This window comes from Anas acuta, chromosome 3 (genome assembly GCF_963932015.1).
Source record: "Anas acuta chromosome 3, bAnaAcu1.1, whole genome shotgun sequence".
Taxonomy (NCBI): domain Eukaryota; kingdom Metazoa; phylum Chordata; class Aves; order Anseriformes; family Anatidae; genus Anas; species Anas acuta.
The window spans coordinates 55,399,353-55,419,235 of NC_088981.1; the positions used below are offsets into that span (position 1 = coordinate 55,399,353).

The 19,883-nt window shown below is 45.4% G+C and overlaps 2 protein-coding genes and 1 long non-coding RNA gene across 5 annotated transcripts in view; 2 read left to right on the forward strand and 1 right to left on the reverse strand.

The window, feature by feature from the left end:
• Positions 1-1,737: 1,737 nt before the first annotated feature.
• RSPH3 (radial spoke head 3) lies at positions 1,738-13,119 on the forward strand. Of its 2 annotated transcripts, XM_068677232.1 has the most exons (9): positions 1,738-1,959; positions 2,086-2,173; positions 3,103-3,241; positions 4,616-4,761; positions 5,299-5,502; positions 6,863-7,025; positions 8,072-8,158; positions 10,451-10,720; positions 12,389-13,119. In XM_068677232.1, exons 1-8 carry the CDS (start codon positions 1,838-1,840, stop codon positions 10,711-10,713), a joined length of 1,212 nt encoding a protein of 403 aa, XP_068533333.1. In that variant the 5' UTR covers positions 1,738-1,837; the 3' UTR covers positions 10,714-10,720; positions 12,389-13,119. The 2 variants fall into 2 exon arrangements, with proteins under 2 accessions (XP_068533333.1, XP_068533332.1); XM_068677231.1 differs by lacking the exon at positions 12,389-13,119 and having other exon boundaries at positions 1,739-1,959; positions 10,451-10,818.
• Positions 12,203-14,493, reverse strand: LOC137854162 (uncharacterized). Its single transcript, XR_011094991.1, has 2 exons — positions 14,217-14,493; positions 12,203-14,134 (listed from the first exon to the last, which is right to left on the reverse strand). It is a non-coding gene; the product is annotated as an uncharacterized lncRNA (long non-coding RNA).
• Positions 14,494-14,646: 153 nt separating this feature from the next.
• The window catches only part of PLAGL1 (PLAG1 like zinc finger 1), a 46,305-nt gene continuing 41,068 nt past the window's right edge, over positions 14,647-19,883 (forward strand). The window contains exon 1 of one of the 2 annotated variants that reach the window (XM_068677226.1): positions 14,647-14,791. The gene's annotated coding sequence lies outside the window, so the exon portion shown is untranslated. Of the gene's footprint in view, positions 14,792-17,979; positions 17,999-19,883 lie in introns of those variants that run through there. The other variant, XM_068677227.1, reaches the window with a different exon arrangement.

Here is a 19,883-nt window from a genome sequence, read left to right on the forward strand (position 1 = left end):
GTTTAAAATTAAGTGTGCACCACTCCACCCTCTAAAATGCTTTCTCACTCCTCCCTAATTCTTTCTAGTCACTGTGTATGAAGTCCCAGGGTGGAATAGGGCAAGGATGCAAGCCTTTTAAGCAAGTTTGTCATACTGAAAGGCATACTTGTGGGGAAAATTGAGGGAAAATGGTGCTCAGTTAGAGGTCAAGTGGTAGGGGAAAGCAAAATTGATAATGGTGTCTTGAAATCATCAGTAATAAAATACTTGCTTTGCCTAGTTTTGGAGAAATGAAGGCTTTCAGAATGGGAATTTCACAGCCCTGCCCAGCCCCATCAGTACTGGGGTTAAGATAAAGCTGTAATATTACAGAGACAAGGAAGTTCAACTATTTTGGCTTGAAGACATGAGTGATAGGATCTGCACTTTTTTCCTATCAACAATTGCAGATCAAGATTTGCAACCCGACTGAAAAAAAAAAAACAAAACAGTAATCTCACCACTGGGACTCGAGTTGTTTAACGCAGGTAGGATGGTGGCTTTTTTTTTTTTTTTTTTTTTTTTTTTTTTTTTCTTCTATGCCTCTCATTTGTCCAAATTTGCAAGCTTGCACATATTTTTTAAAACTAAGTGCCTCAGTTAGGGCTAGGCCTATGTGTACGTAGTGGCTGTGTATCACAGACACATTAAACCCAGTGCCTAGAAACAGCAGCAAAGATGACATCTGAGGGCTGACAGTTACTGAGCGTATGATACCGGAGCAGTATTGCTGATTCCCTTTGATTGTGTCATTGCAACAAGACAAACGCAGGTTTCTGTGCACTTCTAGTAATCGACATCCAAAAGCATTGGGGCAAACAATACACATGCCCTCATCTGGGCTCTGTGATTCTTTCATCTTTGCAGTCACACCGATGGCTTCCCATGCTTATACTGTGTTTTTATGTTTCTGTCAGACATCTCAGGACATTGCTTAGCAGCAGCACGACGCCTTCCAGGATTTTCAGTGCCACCCCAAGCACTTCTAACCCTGAAGATTTGCAAAATTTGGCAGGATAAGGCCCTGAACAATCTGATCTACCTTTGAATTTGTTCCTTCTTAGGCAAGGGGCTTACACTAGAGACCTACAGAGTCCCTTTCAGTCTGGATTGCTTTATGATTCTGCAATGCCTGCTTGACACTTGCACTGTGTTCCTGCAGCCTCCTGTCTTCTTGTCCCACCACCCCTCTGTTAGCCATGCAGTTCACACGACTCCCGTTCCTGCACTGACTGCCAGCTGCCCGTTAACTAATTACGAAACCATTCCTTCCTCTTTTCCCTCGCCTCCCACACTTTGCCTTTGCTTGTGGTAGTTTTTATTTATCTGCTTATACATTTACTTTCTACATGGCTCTCTTACTACACAGCTTCTTCCCCCGTGCCTTGCAGGCTTCCTGTGCAGTGCTCTCTGCTACTCGGAGTCCTCATCTGTGACTGTCCATGGGGTGTTGTATTGCAGCACAGACCCCTGCCATAGTAACATAACTGAGATAACGTAAATAGCTTTTCATCAGTGAGTTACGTTTGAACCAAAGATTTCTGAAACAAAGGCCATGGGTATTTCACACACTCAGCAAAGTTATCAAAGCTTTATATCGCCACCTCCCACCCCCTCAGCAGCTCGCCCACAGGCAGAGGACCCACAGCGCCGCCCGGCGCTTCAGCTCCGCACTGCCAAACACCCGCCCTAAAACCCCGACATTTGAGCCATTTCCGCGGCCCTCCCTCAGCCCTGAGGCCGCTAGGGGCGGCTCGGGGCCGCTGCCTTGGAGACGGTTGCGTTGGGGCGAGGCTTGAGGCTGACGGCTGCCGCCATGCTGCCCGCCCCGCGCCGGGGGGCTGCGGCCCCGGCCGCCATCCCCTACTGCTACTGCAGCCCGCCCCGCGCCCTGCCCGCCCGCAACAAGTACCGGCCGCCCCCCGAGGCCGCCCCGCAGTGAGTGCCAGCGGGCTGCTCGGCCCCTGCCCGCGGGGAGCCGAGGTTTTTCGGCATCTCGGAGCTCCCCCCCCACCCGGGTGCGCCTCTGTAACCGCAGGTGTGGTGGTGTTGTCCTTGCTGCAGGGAGAAGGAGCCCGTCCGCTATGCCAACCTCATGCACGACCCGAGGGTGGTGCGCGGCAACACGTATGCCCTGCAGGTCATCCCCGCGGTATGTTGTTTGTTTTTTTTTAATGTAGGTCATACGAGCTAAAAGCTACTGCTTCTGGAGCATCACTCAGCATTCTTCACTCAGAGGGTGGCGAGGCCCTGGCACAGGCTGCCCAGAGGATCTGTGGATGCCCCATCCCTGGAGGTGCTCAAGGCCAGGCTGGATGGGGCTTTGGGCAACCTGGGCTGGTGGGAGGTGTCCCTGCCCATGGCAGCTGGAACTAGATGAGCTTTAAGGACCCTCCTGGCCAAGCCATTCCATGATTCTATGATGTCTCCTGACAGATTGTAAATGTTTCAGTGATATTTATTTTCAATACATGGATGCTTTGATCATATAAGAATTTAAAGTAGTCTGGTTTTAAAAAGTGATTTTGAGGAAATAGCTTTGTGTTGTTTGGTAGCTGTTTCTTATGGTGAATTTCACATATGTTCTGTTTACAAAGCTCCAAAGGTGTTTTCCTTTCAGTTGGCAAACACAGTACTGAATTTAAAAGTGAGTATGGGCTTCTTTTCCTTCATCAGCAATAAAGATCTTTTATCTAACAAACAACTGGACTTAAGTCCATTTGACCTTCTTAAAGGGTCACCTAGATACTCTCAACTGAACAAGAACATAACATTTTAATATTCTTTATCTTGCAAAGTTCTGTATATAATATCCACTTCCAAATAGCAGTTGATTGTTCTTGGTGTGAGATGCCGTTAGTATGTGCCTATAGGTAGCCACCAGACCTTATTAGTTTCATGCCCTACAGTCTTAAAGGGAGCTGACACTGTAGGGTCAGTTACCATGAGAAGCAAATCTGAAATACTATGCTTCCTGTGTTAAAAACAAACAACAATGTTCATTTACCAACAGAGAGAAATTAGTAATATTTCCAAGTACAAATGTATGGTAATGTATTTTTTACGTTCATCCCTGTCCAGTGTACCCATCTTGATCTGTTTGAGATTCAAAGGCAGAGAGAAGCACGGAGAAAAGCACTGGCTAGGAAGAGAGCAAAAGAGCAAGTGCAGCTAACACCTGAGCCTGTGGAAGGCAGAGAGCATGTTCACGTGCAGACAGGTAAAAGGACGGATTTTGTTTTCAGATCAAATTTTTAAAAAACTTGCTGATCTATATTCACTTACTAAGTGGATGATGCAATCAGTAGATTCACAGACAGCTAAGGTTCTCTAAGCCTCACCACTATAACCCCCCTGTTTTTAGTACTATCTAATTATTTATAAACTTGGCTAAATAGAGTGACATTTTTGCAGAGGTTCTCTTTTTCAGTTCTCAGCGTACATTGCTTCATTTATTCTTTTGTTTTTTACTATCTTCAGAGATGTTTGGAATATGCCACAGGTAGAGGTGTGGGTTTTTTTAATCATTATTTTTATTTTTTATTTTTCTAAAGAACGCAGTCATATCTAGGAATAAGATCACTATTGAAAGTTAATGGGGAAGGGGTAGGAGAAAGAGGATGGGCGGTGGCCCTAATTTAGAATAAGAGACTGCCCTATATGTGAGAAAATAATTTTATTTGTTGCAAAGCCAAAATATGGAGTAATCATGGGGTAAGTGTAATGCATTGCTATATTCCTCTGAAAAGCATTTCAGATTTGGCTGACTTACAAATGGTCAAACAGCTGTGGCACGTGCTAATCAGATATGGCCTTTGGTTTGTGAATGTTCCCTGTCCCCCAGTGCCACTGAACCTCCTGTACCACCTCTGATGTATGCAGCAGCTTTTCACCATTGAAAAATGCAGAAGAAAGCCATCTGGTGTGGGTATCTTAGTCTCTTATCCTTCCCATTGACTAATGCTGATAATCTTAAGTCCTCCACAGACCTCATTTTATGAACCAGGCTATTTATCTCTGTAGTAGAGGACAGGTATAATTCAAGTTACGTGCATGCTGTTACAGATGTAACACGTGGTTACCTCAAGGTCAGTGCTGGTGGGGCCAGAAGTAGACAATCATTCTTTAAACCCAACAGACACAGTGTTTTTCATACAGTGGAGAAAAATGTGTTTGTTTTTTTTTGTTTTGTTTTTTTAATATTAATGTTTAGTAGATATATAATCACTGTCCCTGTTTGAAATTGCCATATCCCATTACATCTACCAAGAAATGTTTATTCTGCAAGGTGGGCTGAAATGGTCTAGACACTCCTCTGAAACCTGGTGATAGAAGTGTGTTTCTAGGATTCATTTCCAAGAAGCACAGGAGACATTATGAAGTATGTGTCCTCAGATGGCCTGTGCAGCAAACTGATCTATGCTTTAGGTCAATTTTTTTGTTTGTTTGGTTTGGTTTGTTTTTTTTTGCTTTATGGAAGACATTTTACTGCACTATTTGGATATAATTCACCCTGTACAGTAATAAGGAGTAGTTGAGACTTAAAATAATGAATGCTCTAAATAGGATTCTTTTTTAATGCTTTTATTTCTAGAGCTGTATTTGGAAGAGATTAGTGACCGGATAATAGAGGTTGATATGGAATGTCAAACAGATGCATTTTTGGACAGACCACCCACTCCTCTCTTCATACCAGCCAAAACAGGAAGAGATGTGGCCACACAAATAGAAGAAGGAGAGGTATGAAGCAAAGTGGAGTCCACAGGTAGTGTCAAAACATGTCTCCTATATGAAACAAGTTTGAGGCAAAATTGAGGCAAAATCAGGAGTGAAATTCTCCTCACAGAACATGCAAAAGAAACCATGCAAAACTAAGGACAGTGCTTCTCCATGTGCACTGGTTCTGATGCTTTCAGCTAGGAACTACAATGCTGAGAATGCTCTCCCCTGCAGAAATAGAGCAGAATAGCCCGAGAGGGGATTGGAAGGACAGAAGGGAGCAGCAGTAGGGTGCAGGTGAGAGCTCTGCTTCTCCCTGGCAGTGCCCTGTGTGGCTGCAGTTTGGGGTGTGTGGTGTCTCACTCCAGCCCACTCATCACTTAATCCCGGGTGGCATTCACACGTCCTGCCTTAGCTGACACTGGGCCCCCAGCTGCACTTCTCAGCACCCCCTTCAGCACAAGTGCTTTGTTCATGCTCCTTTGCTCCTTGCTGAGGTGTTGCGAGGGATTGTGCTCAGGGGTCATTTATCTCTGTCCTGCTGACCCCCATCCCCAGCTGTTTGACTTTGACATTGAAGTCGAGCCGATCCTGGAAGTGTTGGTTGGGAAGACCATGGAGCAAGCTTTGCTGGAAGTCATGGAGGAAGAAGAGCTGGCCCAGCTGTGGGCACACCAGCGTGCCTACGCGGAACTGCGCAATGCTGAGCTGGCAGAGGTGCAGCGCCTGGAGGAGCAGGACAGGCGATACAGGGAGGAGAAGGTAAGGCTTACGAGGAGCAAAACAGGCCTGCCTGGGTGCCCATCAGGCAAGAGGAAAACACTTCCAGTACTGAAAGACAAGTTGTGAAGTAAGCTGGATGAATGTGAGGTGGTATTGTCAAGCTTGATATTCCTCTAAGCAGCTGCACTGTTTGCTTTCATGTGCCAGCACTACCGTGCTGTTCTGTTCCTTTGGAGCAGTCATACTCAAGCAACCTGGCGTACTCAGACACCTGATCAGGAGGCCAAACCTGACAGCATTTTCCTCTGTACCTGGTGCAGCTGTTACTCAAGACTTTCTTACGATAACTGCTAAATGGATAGTCAGAATGCTTGAAAATAAGAGGCACCTCCTAGACTTTCACTTTTCACATACCTCTCAAGATCTCCAAATGCAAAACTGCATTAGTAGTATCTAGCAAGTAGGAATAAACAGCAATGGCAAGTCTTCAACAGCCTTATATATTGGGGTTCTGAATATTTTCCTGGACCAATCTAAGTTTTAATTTTTTCCTATGACAAATAGGATATAAAATAGAAAAGGTGAAAAGTTTAGGTAATCACCCAACCTCAGCTCATTCCTAGACCAACATTCAGCTCTATCTGCAATAACAAAGTAATGAGTCGAAATGAGTGCATGATACAGTATCAGAGAAAGATTTCATTTAGGCCACAAGGCCCTTATTTTTCAGACTTGACAAAATTTAAAAAGGTACACCAAAGGAATCCTCTAGTCCTTGTGGTACTCCATAGATTGAGTACAGGCTTGCTTTCCGTTGCAGGAAGCATGGCCGAAAGCACGACAGACACCAGTAGAGTCAGATCATGCTCCATTTTATTGCCTGAATAGCCTAACTTTTATAGTGAACTTAACAGGGGCGGACAGTGTTTCACACAAGATTTTTGGTCAAAAGCACTCAGACAAACAACTACAAGAAAACAACCCCACCTGCAAGAAAACAACCCCCTTATGATTAGCAGTCACATAGACCTTGTCCTTGAAGCCAGCTACTGGTAACAATATTTTTCTGAATTCCTCAACTGGGTGATGTGGGAACACTGTCATGGGAACTACTCATAGTTGCCCTGGTAGCTTGGTTTGCTCAGCTACAGCAAGCCATGGGATTTTTGCTGTTTCAAAAAATCCCTCAACAGCTTTCAAGCACTCTTTTTTTTATGAGGAGTTTTTGTGAAAGTAGGAGGCCACAAATACTGGCCTTTAGCTTAGAAGTCTTAAGTATTGGTACTCTTGTTTATTTTTACTATTTATGAGTTTCACACTGTGATCATTCTTCAAAATCTGGATCAAAGGAGTAGCAGCTAAAGGGCTGAAAGTTTTACATGCCATACTGTCTTGACAGGAACGTCGCAAACTCCAGCACATTCAAATGCTACAGAAACAGAAAGAGACGACAGAGAAAATTGCAGCTTGGGCATTTGCTAAACGCTACTTGACTGATCTCATTCCTTCAGTCTTCAGCAATCTTCGTGAGAGTGGGTTTTTCTATGATCCTATAGAAAGAGGTTTGTCTTTTTTTTTTATTATTATGTGAAGTGAGTAATATGAAAGTCAAAACAGCCTTAGAATACAGTTTATTGTCCTATTATTTAGAATAATATAATAAGATTTCATTCATTTACATTTGTGGCTGCACAGATAGTTTTCAAACTCAGAGTTTTTTAAAAAGAAACATTATTGTTCACCTGTACAAGTTATCAAGAATAAGCAAGAGCTGACAGTTTTGCTTTAATGAGAAGAGGTGCTTTTGATTTGAGAGAAATAAATGGGTGGTTAGGATTGTTAGAGAAAGAAAGAGGGGTCCAAATTGTATTAAATGTATTTTGATAGGACAGACATCATTCTGAATCTTTGTTAATGATTATCAAAGCAAAGGAAAAATAGTCAATAAGAATTAGGCTCTGAAAATAATTTTGGAGTTGTACCTCTGTGACTTCCAAGCTTTTAGAGTCAGCAGCATTTTTTATGGGCTACCTTGCTGCATCCCACTTCCCCAGTCCCTGCACAGATGCCCAGACCACAGCTTGGGAATGGAGCCATGGAGCAAATGCAGAAATGAGTGTATTCTTCAAGCAGGGCAGGGTTTGGGATCACTGCATACAAAGAGTGTGACTGGGGGAAGCAAGAGCTCCTTAGTCAGAGGGAACAAACATTTTCAGCAGACCAGAAGCCAGATGTAGTTGGAAAACGGAGCAGGAAATGTTATTCTCCTGACTTGTTCAGGATAGTTATTTTCATCTGACTGGAACATTACTGTGCTGCTCGTTTGTGCTTGCCGTTCGAGGGTGCCAGGCCCCTTTGAAAATCAATGGAGGTGAGAAGACTCTGGTTCAGGTCCGTAATAAGGAGGAACCTCAGTAAAGGAGGGAGGAGATAAGACACCCAGTAATGCCTGAGAGGGTTTCATCTGGCTCTTGCAAAGCAAGTGCCTTCTGGCAAGGATGTGCATCCCTTAACGATCACAGCAAATGAAAAACAGCCTTGAGATCCTGTTGTTCATCCTTAATAAACAGATACTTTTTCTTGCTTTCCTCCTGCCAAATTCATACAGATATTGAGACAGAATTCCTTCCATGGCTGATGACAGAAGTGGAAGAAACACTAGAGAAGAAGGTTCTGGGAAGGATGATGCTTGACTGTAAGTTACCAAATCCTGGAATATAGTCTGGGCTGCTTGTTTGTGGTTGTTTTTTCCCCAGTCAGAACAAATATGGCATTTATAGGGTCAGTGTGGACTAAAGAAGGAATTAGGAAGAACTCCAGCTGCCAAGTGTGTTATTTTGTTTGTTTGTTTTGTTGTTGTTGTTTTTATTCTCCATTTAAATATGTTTTTAAAGTTGGGAAAACCACTGTGGCAGCCATCTGGATAATCGATTCTCAGCTGAAATACTGGAAGTGTCAGACATGCTGCACTACTGGCTTTATACTGTTAGAGATGTGTTGCTACTGGAAGACACAACACCTCTGGCAGAATAAGAATAGTTAAAGCATGCCAGTTCTTTTCTCTGCTATAAAAACTTGTTTTTCATGTGTGTTACACGGCCATCATTGCTGTGTTGTTTTCTGTGTGATGCCTGAGTTTGCCAATGGGACCAGAAAAGCCCACCGTTTCTAGAGTCACATGTATAACATGAAAGTCTGTTAGTGCATTTGTGTGAACTCCCTGAGCTACAGAGTAATGTGCTACTCCTTTCATCCAAAATGAAAGAAGAGAAGGATAACTTTGGCCATGACTGACAGAGAAGTCTGGTGACTGACACTTTTCATCAAAACGAGGGCTTACTTCTTCAGCAGTCAATAATCATGTCCTTGCTTTTGAAATAGATTTAAAATATCACTCTCTGCTGTCTTTCAGTCTAATTCAAACTAAGTATGCAGGTTTGTCTATTGGTTAGTCTTCAGAGGCTGCTTTGAATGCCTGGACGATATAAACTCTGTCTTGTGTAGAAGCACAAAATTATGATGAGTGTGTGTCCACCGTGGTGGCCCTAGGTCAAACCACTTCTTACACTTGCATTGTCTTTATTCTTGTGGTTTTACCTCTGGCTGTGATTTTGGGTTTAAATTACAATTGTGTTCATTTCCTCTGGGTTAATTTTCAGTTTAACCAGGACCCCGAATTTCCTTTGTTGAGGTCCAGTTTGGATAATCACATCTGGCCTGTTAGTATTTTATCCTATGATACATGTGCTTATATGTTTACTCAAGGATTCTTAAAGCAGCTCTTCAGAAGAGAGGGAATTTTCTCTCCTGTTAAGTAAGAAGTATTGTATGTGACCACTAAATAAACATCCCAAGGAAAATGTTGCTCTAGAATGCAGTCTTGATGAGAACATCCATCATATTTCTGTTAAATCTTTGTTTAATTTTTACTGCCAGTAACCCTGGTCTTGCACCAGTTCTTAGAAGCACAGAGCAGTTGGAGCAGGCTAATAAGTAATACCAGCAGCCCCTGTTTTGCTACTTATCCTCTGTGTATCCTGGCTTATACCCAATCACGCATTGTTGAATAAACATTAACTCTGCAAAAGGAACTGTGGATTGCTTTCTCAAACAAGTTTTGTAGAGGCAGACAGCCGCAGCTGAGATTGTGGCTTCTTCTCCATCTTATGCAAAAGCGTAGGAGAAATCTCTAAGGATACATTTTTAACCTATTTGAATGTAGAAGCTACTTAAATGGTTTATCTTATCGCCATCCAATTAAAAAAAAAAAAAAAAGAGAAAAAAAAGAACTACAAGGGAAGCACCCACAGTCTAAGGTGGCTGTGTTCGCCCTCTGATGACCATTCCTTCTTTTACTTGCAAAACTCAACCCAAGAATTAACAATGGAATTCCTTTTGGCACCTGTACATTGTCTTCTATATTAACACCTTCTTCCTTCATTGTTGGCCTTGTTATTTGCCATATTTAAATTATGTATTACAAAGTGAGTGTTGAGCTATTGTTGTGTTCATTGATTTGGAAGACGTATAATGTTTAAAAAAAAAACTACAAGGGCTAAGTATCAAAAATAATAAAGAGCAGATGTTTTACATCTGCTTTTCAGAAAGAGAAAATCTTTCTGATGACTCCCACAGTTCCAGTATTACGCTGTGCCAAAAACATCACACTGTACGCAACCTGGCTGGTCCACTTTCCTGGCAGGGTGACCTGCTTGAGAAGTGACCAGACAACAGTGAGGAAATGAACAAGGCAATCCACGTGAGCCATTTCAAATCACTGCTTTCAGTGCAAACTGCTCATTTGGTTTCAATTAGGCTACAGCTACAGGGAAGATGTTTCTTATTCAAGTATTCTTTAGTTTTAGTGTTATTTCTTTTCTTTTTTTCCTTTTGCTGCATAAGAATTCATAGGTCAGTAACATATAAATAATTTCAAATTATAGGTTTTTTACACTGTGTTCGTTAATGGTATTTTTCTCTGTTTCAGCCTTGATTCGTACAGTGGTTGAAAAACGCTTGGATGCCTTTAGCCAGGAACCTCAGTCTGGTCAGACCGAGGCCCCTGCTGAAGAGCCTGAGCCCATAGATGCAGCCCCACAGGAGGCTGATGAGATAGAAGCTGCTGACCTGCCGGTCACAGCAAGTGAAGAGAGCGACCAACCTGTTGCTGAGGAACAGCTTTCACGTCGCATCTCTTTCCAGTTAGAGGAACCCGATCAAGCAGAAACAGAGGACCTGGAAACTGAGTAACAAGGAGGCAAGTCATCGTCCTACCTATTTACAAGTGTCGTGCTGCTCATCCATTCTGAAGGATGAGCTTAAGCCACAGTAGAGCATTAAAGGTTGTTTTCCAAATATTGGCATTGCTGATTTCAGTCTGAAAGAATCAAGGGAGGTTACTAGAGTAATGAGTGGCAGTGAAATACTATCCTCTTCTACACAATCCAACTCATCAAAAAACTGGGACATTTACAATTGAAAACTAATGCTGTCCTGCAACCCATGCAAGGACATGAGAAGGGTATTGAGAGCATCCTAGCAGCCTCTGCGAGTGCTTTGATAAAATTTTCAGAACAGATGTCCTTATTTTGCTTACTTTGAAATGCAGCACTGGTGAGGGGCTGGAGCCTCGCGCTAAGCCCAGCCTCAGATTTCCTTCTAACCACCCTTCCATGCTGCTCCTCCACAGTGGTACCAGACACAACTGACAGAAGGCGCCTGCACTGCCACACATCCCTGGCTGCTCCCCAGGCAGCTTTACAAGTGGGACATTCCTGCTCATAAATGTGCATCAGTGCTGCAACGCCATTTACTCTTTCTTTCCAGCACTTCTCCCAAACCAAAGCCTTCTAAGTTGCACCTCACAGCACCAGAGAGGTGGTGGAAGGTGAAACACTGGCTGATGGCATTCTCCTGGTGAACAAGGAGATCTGAAGTTCTGTACTTTGGGTTAGAAACATAAAGAGGGGAAGGCTGCCAGTCTGTGCTCGCTGTGCCTGGAGCTTTTGTGACCGAGTCCCCATGTGAACATGAGTAGGGGAGGCACCAGCTCCTGCAAGCTGCTGTTCCCAATTCCTGTGTGCTGCAGCGGGCCCACCAGACACAGCTGAATGCCAGCAGGAACCTTGTGCCTGGTTTCTGAGGGGGCTGGGAAGAGGACCCAGAAGCACCTGCCCTTCTGGGGAGAGTAACTCTGTTTTTAGAGCAGCTGTTATCATCCTTGTCCATGTTCAGGGTCCTGCAGCCTTCTGGTGCTGCAGTTTGTACTAAAGGCACTTGCTGAGGGTGTGCACCACCTGTGTACTGCCACCAGGGCTGGGGTTTGGGCTTTCTGGGTCACCCTGCAGCACTTCAGTTTCACAGACACCACGGGGTGAGGGTGGGTGCATGCACACGTGTGTGCCCTCCCGTTTGTGTGCTGCCTGCTGTGTGAAGCTCTGGAGATTATATCAGAGGGCTGGGAGGTGTGATCACTTGATCCCTTGGCAAGGGTCCCAAAGACAGATGATGAGATATTTGTGATGATGAGATATTTGTGAGAGAGTAAGTTGTCATTAATAAGGTGTCATTACTGTATTCCTTTTCTCAGACATGTTAGGCATTCATTGCCATTCATTCAGATGCCATTTCTTGAGAACAACCAACAGTCTGGTGGCAGGATGAGACACTTTGTTCACCAGCCTCTGTTCTTGGATGTTAACACCTGCTCTTTTTGACTTCACTGCTTTTCAATTAAAAAAATAAAAAAGAAATGCCTTTCATGTTGGATATCTCTACATGTATTTGTACTCACCCAGAATTCACAAGTGAGTGAAAACTGTGACAGTTACTGTCATTCCCACAACTAACCTGTCTCTTGTCTCTCCCATCTCTTTCAACCTCTTCTTTCATCTTTGAACTCCCTTACCTCACTCATCCTCCACAGGTACCTCCATTCTGCCTACCAAGAGGCTGTAATTGCTGGTTGGCTTTCGTGCTGAGGGGGATGAGGAAAAGAGGAGACATCGCCGATGAGAACCAAGAACACATGAGCCTTGTAGCTGACTTATACGCATTCTTTATCAAACACCAGGAGCTGAATCATGCAAAAATCCTTGAGCAAGATTATCTCCTCTATTCCATTCAGGTTGCTGCAGAGGCTCTATCCTTCTGTTGTATTTGTGCAGACCTAGTTTAGACAGAAATAACTTAGCCAGTGTGGCCTTGAAAGAAAGTTGAGAATACTTTTTTTCTGTTTTTACAGACTTCCCTTTTCTTACAGGTTTCTAGAACCATACTGCAATGTGCTCTATTTATGTCTTTGTTCTGATTTTAATGTATAGCCATGATACTTCTATACCATTTAGGCATACCATCCTGGAGAGGAAATTGATGGTGTCATTTACTATTTATTGCCTGTTTCTTCATTTGGAGGAAAGGAAAGAGGGGCAAAGGCTAGGTGATGAATTCTGCCTTGAATTGTAAAGGCTGGAAGGGAACTTTGGGGCGCTGAGAATTTAAAAACCTTCACACAAAGTGAATGTGAGGGGGGTTGGACCAATAACAGCCTTACCACAGAATGAGGAGGGCTATTTGAAGGTGGGAAGAAGCTCCAGTTCTAGAATGGAGCTTTACTTTTGGTGTTTACATTAAAATCAAACACAGTGGATACAGTCACTACTCTGAGGTAAGTGATGAGCTGGTTTCCACATGAACAGAAGGGTGTCCTAATGTGACTGGGGAGTAGCAAGGTTAAGTTTGCTGTAATAGGTTATGTCTTACGGAACCGGAAAGCCATGGAGCAGAAACTTCATCAAACTCCTCATGATACCGTCTCCTCAGAGCAACTCTCCCTGATCCCTGTTCTCAGCAGGAGCTCCTCATTCCTGGTACAGGCCTAGCAACATCACACAAGGGACATGGGGACAGTACATCTGGCACTACAGTGCAGGACAGGCTGCAGCCACCCCACCACGACAAGGTGCAGGCAGGCACTGCTCTGACCCGTGGCAGGGTGTTCATGTGGCATCAGCGGCTTTGTGCTGGGCCCTGGGTGTGCATTGGCCTTTTGCAAAGCCCACATATGTTTACAGTGTGAGGAGCCAAGAGTGGTCACCCAGCAGAGTCCTTGGTGAGATCGTGGGATTCTGGGCTTCATAATTAATAAGCAACTTGATCAGTGGCACATTGGGTCAGGATGCAGGCTGTGGGTGCTCTCCCCGGGAACCACCAAAAACCAGGCACACCGTTCATTTTGGTCAAAGGACCAGCTGTAGCTGTCAGGTACCCGTTGGGGTACTTTGGGGGTCAATAAAAGCCCCAGACAGCTGCATGCATGCCCAGTGAGGCTGCTTGTCTCCGCATGTCTTTCCCAGAAGCTGCTGGTGACAATAAAACTGTGTCCACATGGTTTCCATCTCTTGTTTTCTCTGCAAAGCAGAGCCAAAGCATTGCTCCAACAACCAGCTCAGCAGTTTAGCTTCATGTTTACTTCAGCAATTGTTTGAGAAGTAGGGAAGACATTGAGATTGCTTGTTTCTGATTCAGTTTGGAAATCCTCTTGAAATCCTCTTGATGCTGACGGACTGAAGCAGACTGTACATTTCTCTGTAGCACGGTGACAAGCTGGGAGCAGTCTCGAGCCCAAAATTCATGGCTGGTTTGCTGCTGACAGAACCCACAGGTTTCAGAGCTGAGGAGAGAATGGATATGGAAAATACACCCATGAAAACGCTTGCTAATAATGCATGTGCTAAATATGAATCTCGCCTTACCCGTCCGTAATGCCCACAGCCTTGGGGGCCCGCAGGAGCTGCACTGCTCTGAGAGCAGCATGCAGCAATGGACAGCACTGGCTGTGATTCCTGTCCTGCCCTGCAGGAGACACCTTCACACCTCTGTGACAGCGCTTAGTGCATTGAGATCCTGTGCTCCAGTGCAGGTTCTCACTGCCGGGGTAGCTCCACTGGTACAAGGCAGAAATGGCCCGACAGCTCACTGCCCGCTACAATCCCCGCGGCCGCAAACCTGCGATATTCCTACTTAAAAAAAAACAAAATCCTAAAACTTTCCAAACTGAGCAGGGCCCAGCAACCCCCCCACCCCCCCGGGAGGAGGGGAGAGGCGAGGGGGGAGGAGAAGGGGGCAGGCGCCTTGTCCCGCCCGGCCCCCTCCGCTCCCCCCGTCCCGGCCCCTCCGCCGCCGCCCCGCCGCCAGGCGTCTCCCGGGGGCCGGGACGAGCCCCGGAGCCTCCGCTGGAGCCGGAGCCGGAGCCGGAGCCGGAGCCGCCGCTGCGCTCCCCGGCCCGGTGCTGGGGCAGCGGGCGGCGCCCGCAGAGCCGGGCCATGAGGTGAGGGGCGGCCGGGCCGGGCCGGGCCAGGAGGGGCCGGGAGGGGCCGGGAGGGGCCGGGAGGGGCGGAGGGCCGGGGGCGAGCACCGGCCCCGGGCACCTGCACGGCCGCGGGGAGGCCATAACGCCACGGGAGCCCGCCGCCGGGTTGCGTGGTTTTGTGCTTTTTGCTGTTTTTTTAAAAACTCTTCTCCCCCTCGGCTGCCTCTGCCCCACGCCGGGTGTATCGGGCGGGGGCAGCTCTCGGTGCCTCCCCCGGTGCGGGCTGCCCTGGGGGCTGGGGTCGGCACCGGGGGCAGCCGCGGGCTCAGCCCGTGCCCCCCGAGCTGCTGCCGCCTCCCCTCGGTCCCCGTCCCTCGCTGCCGCCGGGCCCCGGGGGAGACCCGATTGCTTTCCACAGGGGGGAGGAGGGATTTGCTGCACCGGACGGGTCGTTTGTTGTGTTATTTTTTTTTTTGAAGGGTCTAAGTTTGTTAATTTTTAACTTTCAGTTTTGTTTTGTTCTCGTTGTTCTGTGACAAGTCTGCGTCGCGCAGCCAAATGACAGTTTGGGTTTGTGGTGGACAGGTGAGTGCGGGACAGCCAAAACGCTTCCCCAGGGGCTGCTTCCCGTGTTTGACTTTAGCATAACGTGCACGGACCTCCTTACAAGAGGCTAACCACCTCTGTAGCAGACATTTAAATTATTTGATGCGAATACAAAGTAGTATCTGTCTATAAAACGTGACCTTAAATATAATCTTCCACCTGCAGCTGATATCTTTAAATGTGTGAAGGACAAAATCCAAGTTATGCTTTGGGTACGTGATACACATGTGTATATATTGTACATATACATGTCTATATGAATCACCTTGATGACCAGTGTCTTCAGTAATAAATACAAATACCACCTACATCCTTTTTCCGAAAAGTGCCAGGAGAGCATGTGCATGGTGTTACCGCCAAAAGATTAGCAAATCCAGCTCTGGCAGAATGAGGAAGGAAGAAGCTCCAAATCTGTAGAGCTCTCAAGTCTCCCAGCGCTGCAGTCACACAACTGCCGTCAGCCTGTGGGACCTGAATCTCCGTTCCACCAGTGGTTGGCAGAAGATGTGTGTCCAGTCTCAGATGCCTAATCACGTGCGGCGACGCAAAGCGACAAGTGGTGCCGCAAGGATTTGGCAACTTCTCTTAATTTCTGTGTGCTGGAGCCCTTGGGAGAAGTGGCACTGTTTGACATTGGTAGCACGAAGTGGTATCGTGATACTCCCTAAAGGTTTTGGATCAGAGGCCAGTAGGGTTTCAAAGAAGAGGTTTTGCTTCCTCTTCCCTCAACACCAGCCCTCACCCTCAGGTGATTTCTCTGGGGGGCTGACCGCTGTCCAGGGGGCAGGTTGACTGCAGCACCTTCTCCTCCCTCACATTGGGCATGGCATACTTCTCCTGCAAGACACCAATATCTTGTTTTCTTGCAGTGCCCACTGCATTGTGCTGACCCATGTGTGCAGCACCTTCGTTGTGCCCTGACCCTTCACTGGAGAGAAATACAAGTGTTGTCCTTGGGAATTCCCATTCACTGGTCCTTCCCATCCCAGCAAGGGCTTTGGAAAAGCTGTGCATCAAGCACTGCTCCACCCCCGTGCACGCCCAGCTGTAGCACTGTAAAACCCAAAACGGGGCTGTGCCAGGCAGGTGGCTCTGCATGGAACATGAGCAATTCCTCTGGACAGAAGTACGGATACAGTGACAGGGTCAGTGACAAATTGTGTGATTATTATTTGATACTGCGTGCATTTGCTGCTGTGGTGCAGCTACGCATTTGGTATATTTTCCGCCATTAGTGTGCACTTACTTGTCCTGCATTGTAAGTCAAAGCAGTCAAAATCTCATTTGCAAACCTAATGGGAGCTCGTATAGATCCTGGAGCAGTATTACTGCGTAATAGGTCGACTGCCACAGGGTTCTCAATTTTTGCTCGGTGTCAGGGTGCATCTCTGACATTTGAACAGGACCTGGTCATTCAGAATTTATGGAAAATACTGATTATTTACGTAAGAGGTAGAATATGGGTTGAATGGGAATAAAAACAAGAAACAAGATCAGAAGAACTACCGGTTTCTGTGGCCCTACACGTCACAGTGAGAACAGCAGTGGGAGGTTTGGAGAGTTCTGTGCAGGAAAGCACATAAGCATAACAAGATAATAATTTCTTGAAGGCAGAAGGGGCTATTAAATAATATGCGTACACCTCCATGTTTAACCAGGTTGAAGCCTTAGATTGGCTTCTTCAAGATAAATTAAAATTACTCTGTTGTTAAAATATGAAGAGTTAAATTGCTTTGAGTGCATTGCTTCTAGGTAGACTTTCTGTTTTTTAACATAGACACTTGTTTAGCATTCATTTTGCAGTAACGTAAACCAGCAGGTCACAGATTGATGCTCCCTAACTCAAGGCAGTAACTTCTGTTTCCTCTCAGTTCAATAATCCGCTCTGCAGTGAGGATCTCCTTGTTGTGAGGATCTGTAAGCACACACGTTTCTTCTTTCCCTGCCTGCCCCTCTGTCAGGATGGAGCAGCAAGGAAGCAGCACGAGATAATTCCCCCCTGACTGTCACGACACTCTTATTCTGCAGTGTGTTACAGGGGCTGGGACCTGGGCCTCTGCCCCTTCTGCTCTTTCCCTCCAACACTTAATTTCTTGGCTGATTATTAAAAACCAAGCCCATCAACCTCCACCCCTCCCACAAGTGAATACACACGCTGCACTTGAGGCTGCCTGTGCTGGTGTTTTATATGTTTCATTTGCTTGAGCACTTGACGTTACACCTGACTTTATGGACATAAATAGTCCTCTTCACTAAGAGTAACCCTGCTCACAAGATGTTTGCAGAACCAGAGCGTATTTAAAGCATGCATTGCCAGCTAGTTCCCTACTGGCTCCACCGAGTTTTTATTTTAAGATGTTCCCGCTTTCTAAGATAAGCATGAATCAAATGAGACTGCTCCAAATGCCAAGGGAACAGCGGTCACACACCTACTTAAGCACATGCCACCATACAACTGACCACACCATTTAATTGTCACTTAACCCAGAAGAAACTGTTTGTTCTTTTTCCATGTGTGTGTGTGTGGAAACAGGTAGGAAATCTCTTCAGAACACTGCCAAGGATACTGCTATTTTATGAGAACTAGCAGGAAATGACAAGGCTTAGGACAGACAGAAGGTCAGTCTCCTTGAATTCTGCATGGGGAAAGTCCTGAAAGTTGATTGTAAAATTTAACTCCACACACGTCCTGAGAATAATCAAATATTTTGCTTTTAGCTCTGTTTTGCTGCTGACGTTTCTCTTTCTTTAATGCGTTCTTCTCAATGTGAGCTATTTGGATTTCACTCTGAAAGCATGTTTCGGGTCACAGATGTCTCTACGTGAAGATGTAAAACAGACAGACCTTTCCACTTGGCCTTATCTGTGTGTGCCTGATATTTGCTCCTTTCTCTTGATTTTTCTGTCTGTACTATACAGATAGAGCACCCCTTGTAAAATGGCATGAGTTGCAGTGCTAAATCAGGATCAAGGATGGCTTGGTAAACTAATTCTGTCTTGGAGGACAGGGAAGATCTGCTTTTATCTTTCTCCTGCGCCTAGAACACTATTTTAAGGAGAAGCTGTTTCACAAACAACTTGCAACAGGGAAATCTGTACTTCCCAAATACCATCAACTATTTGTAATTCCAAAATGGAATTATGATACAATTATGATACAGATTGCTTTATAAGGCATTGATTTACAATTGTAATGATTTGGAAGGGGAACTTGATCACACTGATTACCACCCAGTGTTTTCTCCCACTAATAATAGGAGATTTTCAAGGGACATCCCCGGACTTGCTGACACTGTGTGTTACCTTGCCTAAACCTGTTAAAAACTGCAATGGGAATAAAATGCAGAACTACAGAACATGCATTTCTAGTCCTTGTGGTGAGTTGTAAAAGTGTTTAAATTACTTTAAACAACCCAGCTCAGTCATGCTGAGTTGGTAATTCAACATCTGACTTATTTTTTGGTTTTCATCATTGTTTTTTTTTGCTATGGAGAGGCTCAACTTTCAACTACAGAAAAAAGGTCTGGGGATTTGAGTTGATAACAAATCTTTGAAGATATTAAGCAAATATAAATGAAAACTCCAGTTCTTGTCTGTGTCAAGAGCCTTGATGAGTAGCTGTGAAGCGTGGGATCTGTGTGCATTTCATCTTGCTCATCTCAACTTTGGTGCTGCTATTAGAGTATAAAAGAAAGTGTAGGGAGCATCTCAGGCATATCACTGTGGTCTGCTGCTAGGAACAGCACCTGGTCCTGGCTTTCCAATGATTAAGTGCTGGAGAAGATGACCTCCCAGCTCTGCCTGACCTACAGGGTCAGAGAGTAAGTGCTGACATTCATCTCAGCCCAACTGCTGGGACTCCATCCTTCATGTAATGTGGGTAAATTCCCCATCCCGGTCATTTTCTCCTCCTCCTGTAATTTGAGGGAGCTAGGAATGGGTCTGCCCTAGCAAGATGTTTCTTCATTGCCTGTTTTATGTGTATATCCTGGGGAGGAACAGGGAATTTGTCTCTTTTGTATGTTGAGATATGATGGGAGAATGTCCTTCTCTTGCAATATATCAGTCTTGTCTGGCTTGGTGGTATTCTTTTTGCCTTAGGTGGGGCACTGGGCTCCTGTTGGGAAACTTGTGCACATGAGTAAGGCAGCTTAGCTGGTGGCTAAGCTGGTCCAGACCCCCGTGTTGCACATAGAGCAATTCCATTATGTTGCACATAGGCAAGGAAATATCCCTGTAGTCCACTTGATGCCTAGACCAGACAAAGGCAATACACAGACAGCATTGCCTCCGAGTGTTGTGACATAGCCTTGTTCCTCTGCTCAGTCTCTTGATTCCAAGTCCCTGTTACTATGAACGGTGCTGAGGGACTGTTGAGCTATAAGCAAGGGTAACTTCTGCAAGAGTATCATTGATGTATTTCAGAGACAACTGCAGCAGCATAAGTCCCACGTGCTTTTTTGGTCATCAACCGTCATGGCTATTTTCTTCTTATAGTCTAGCT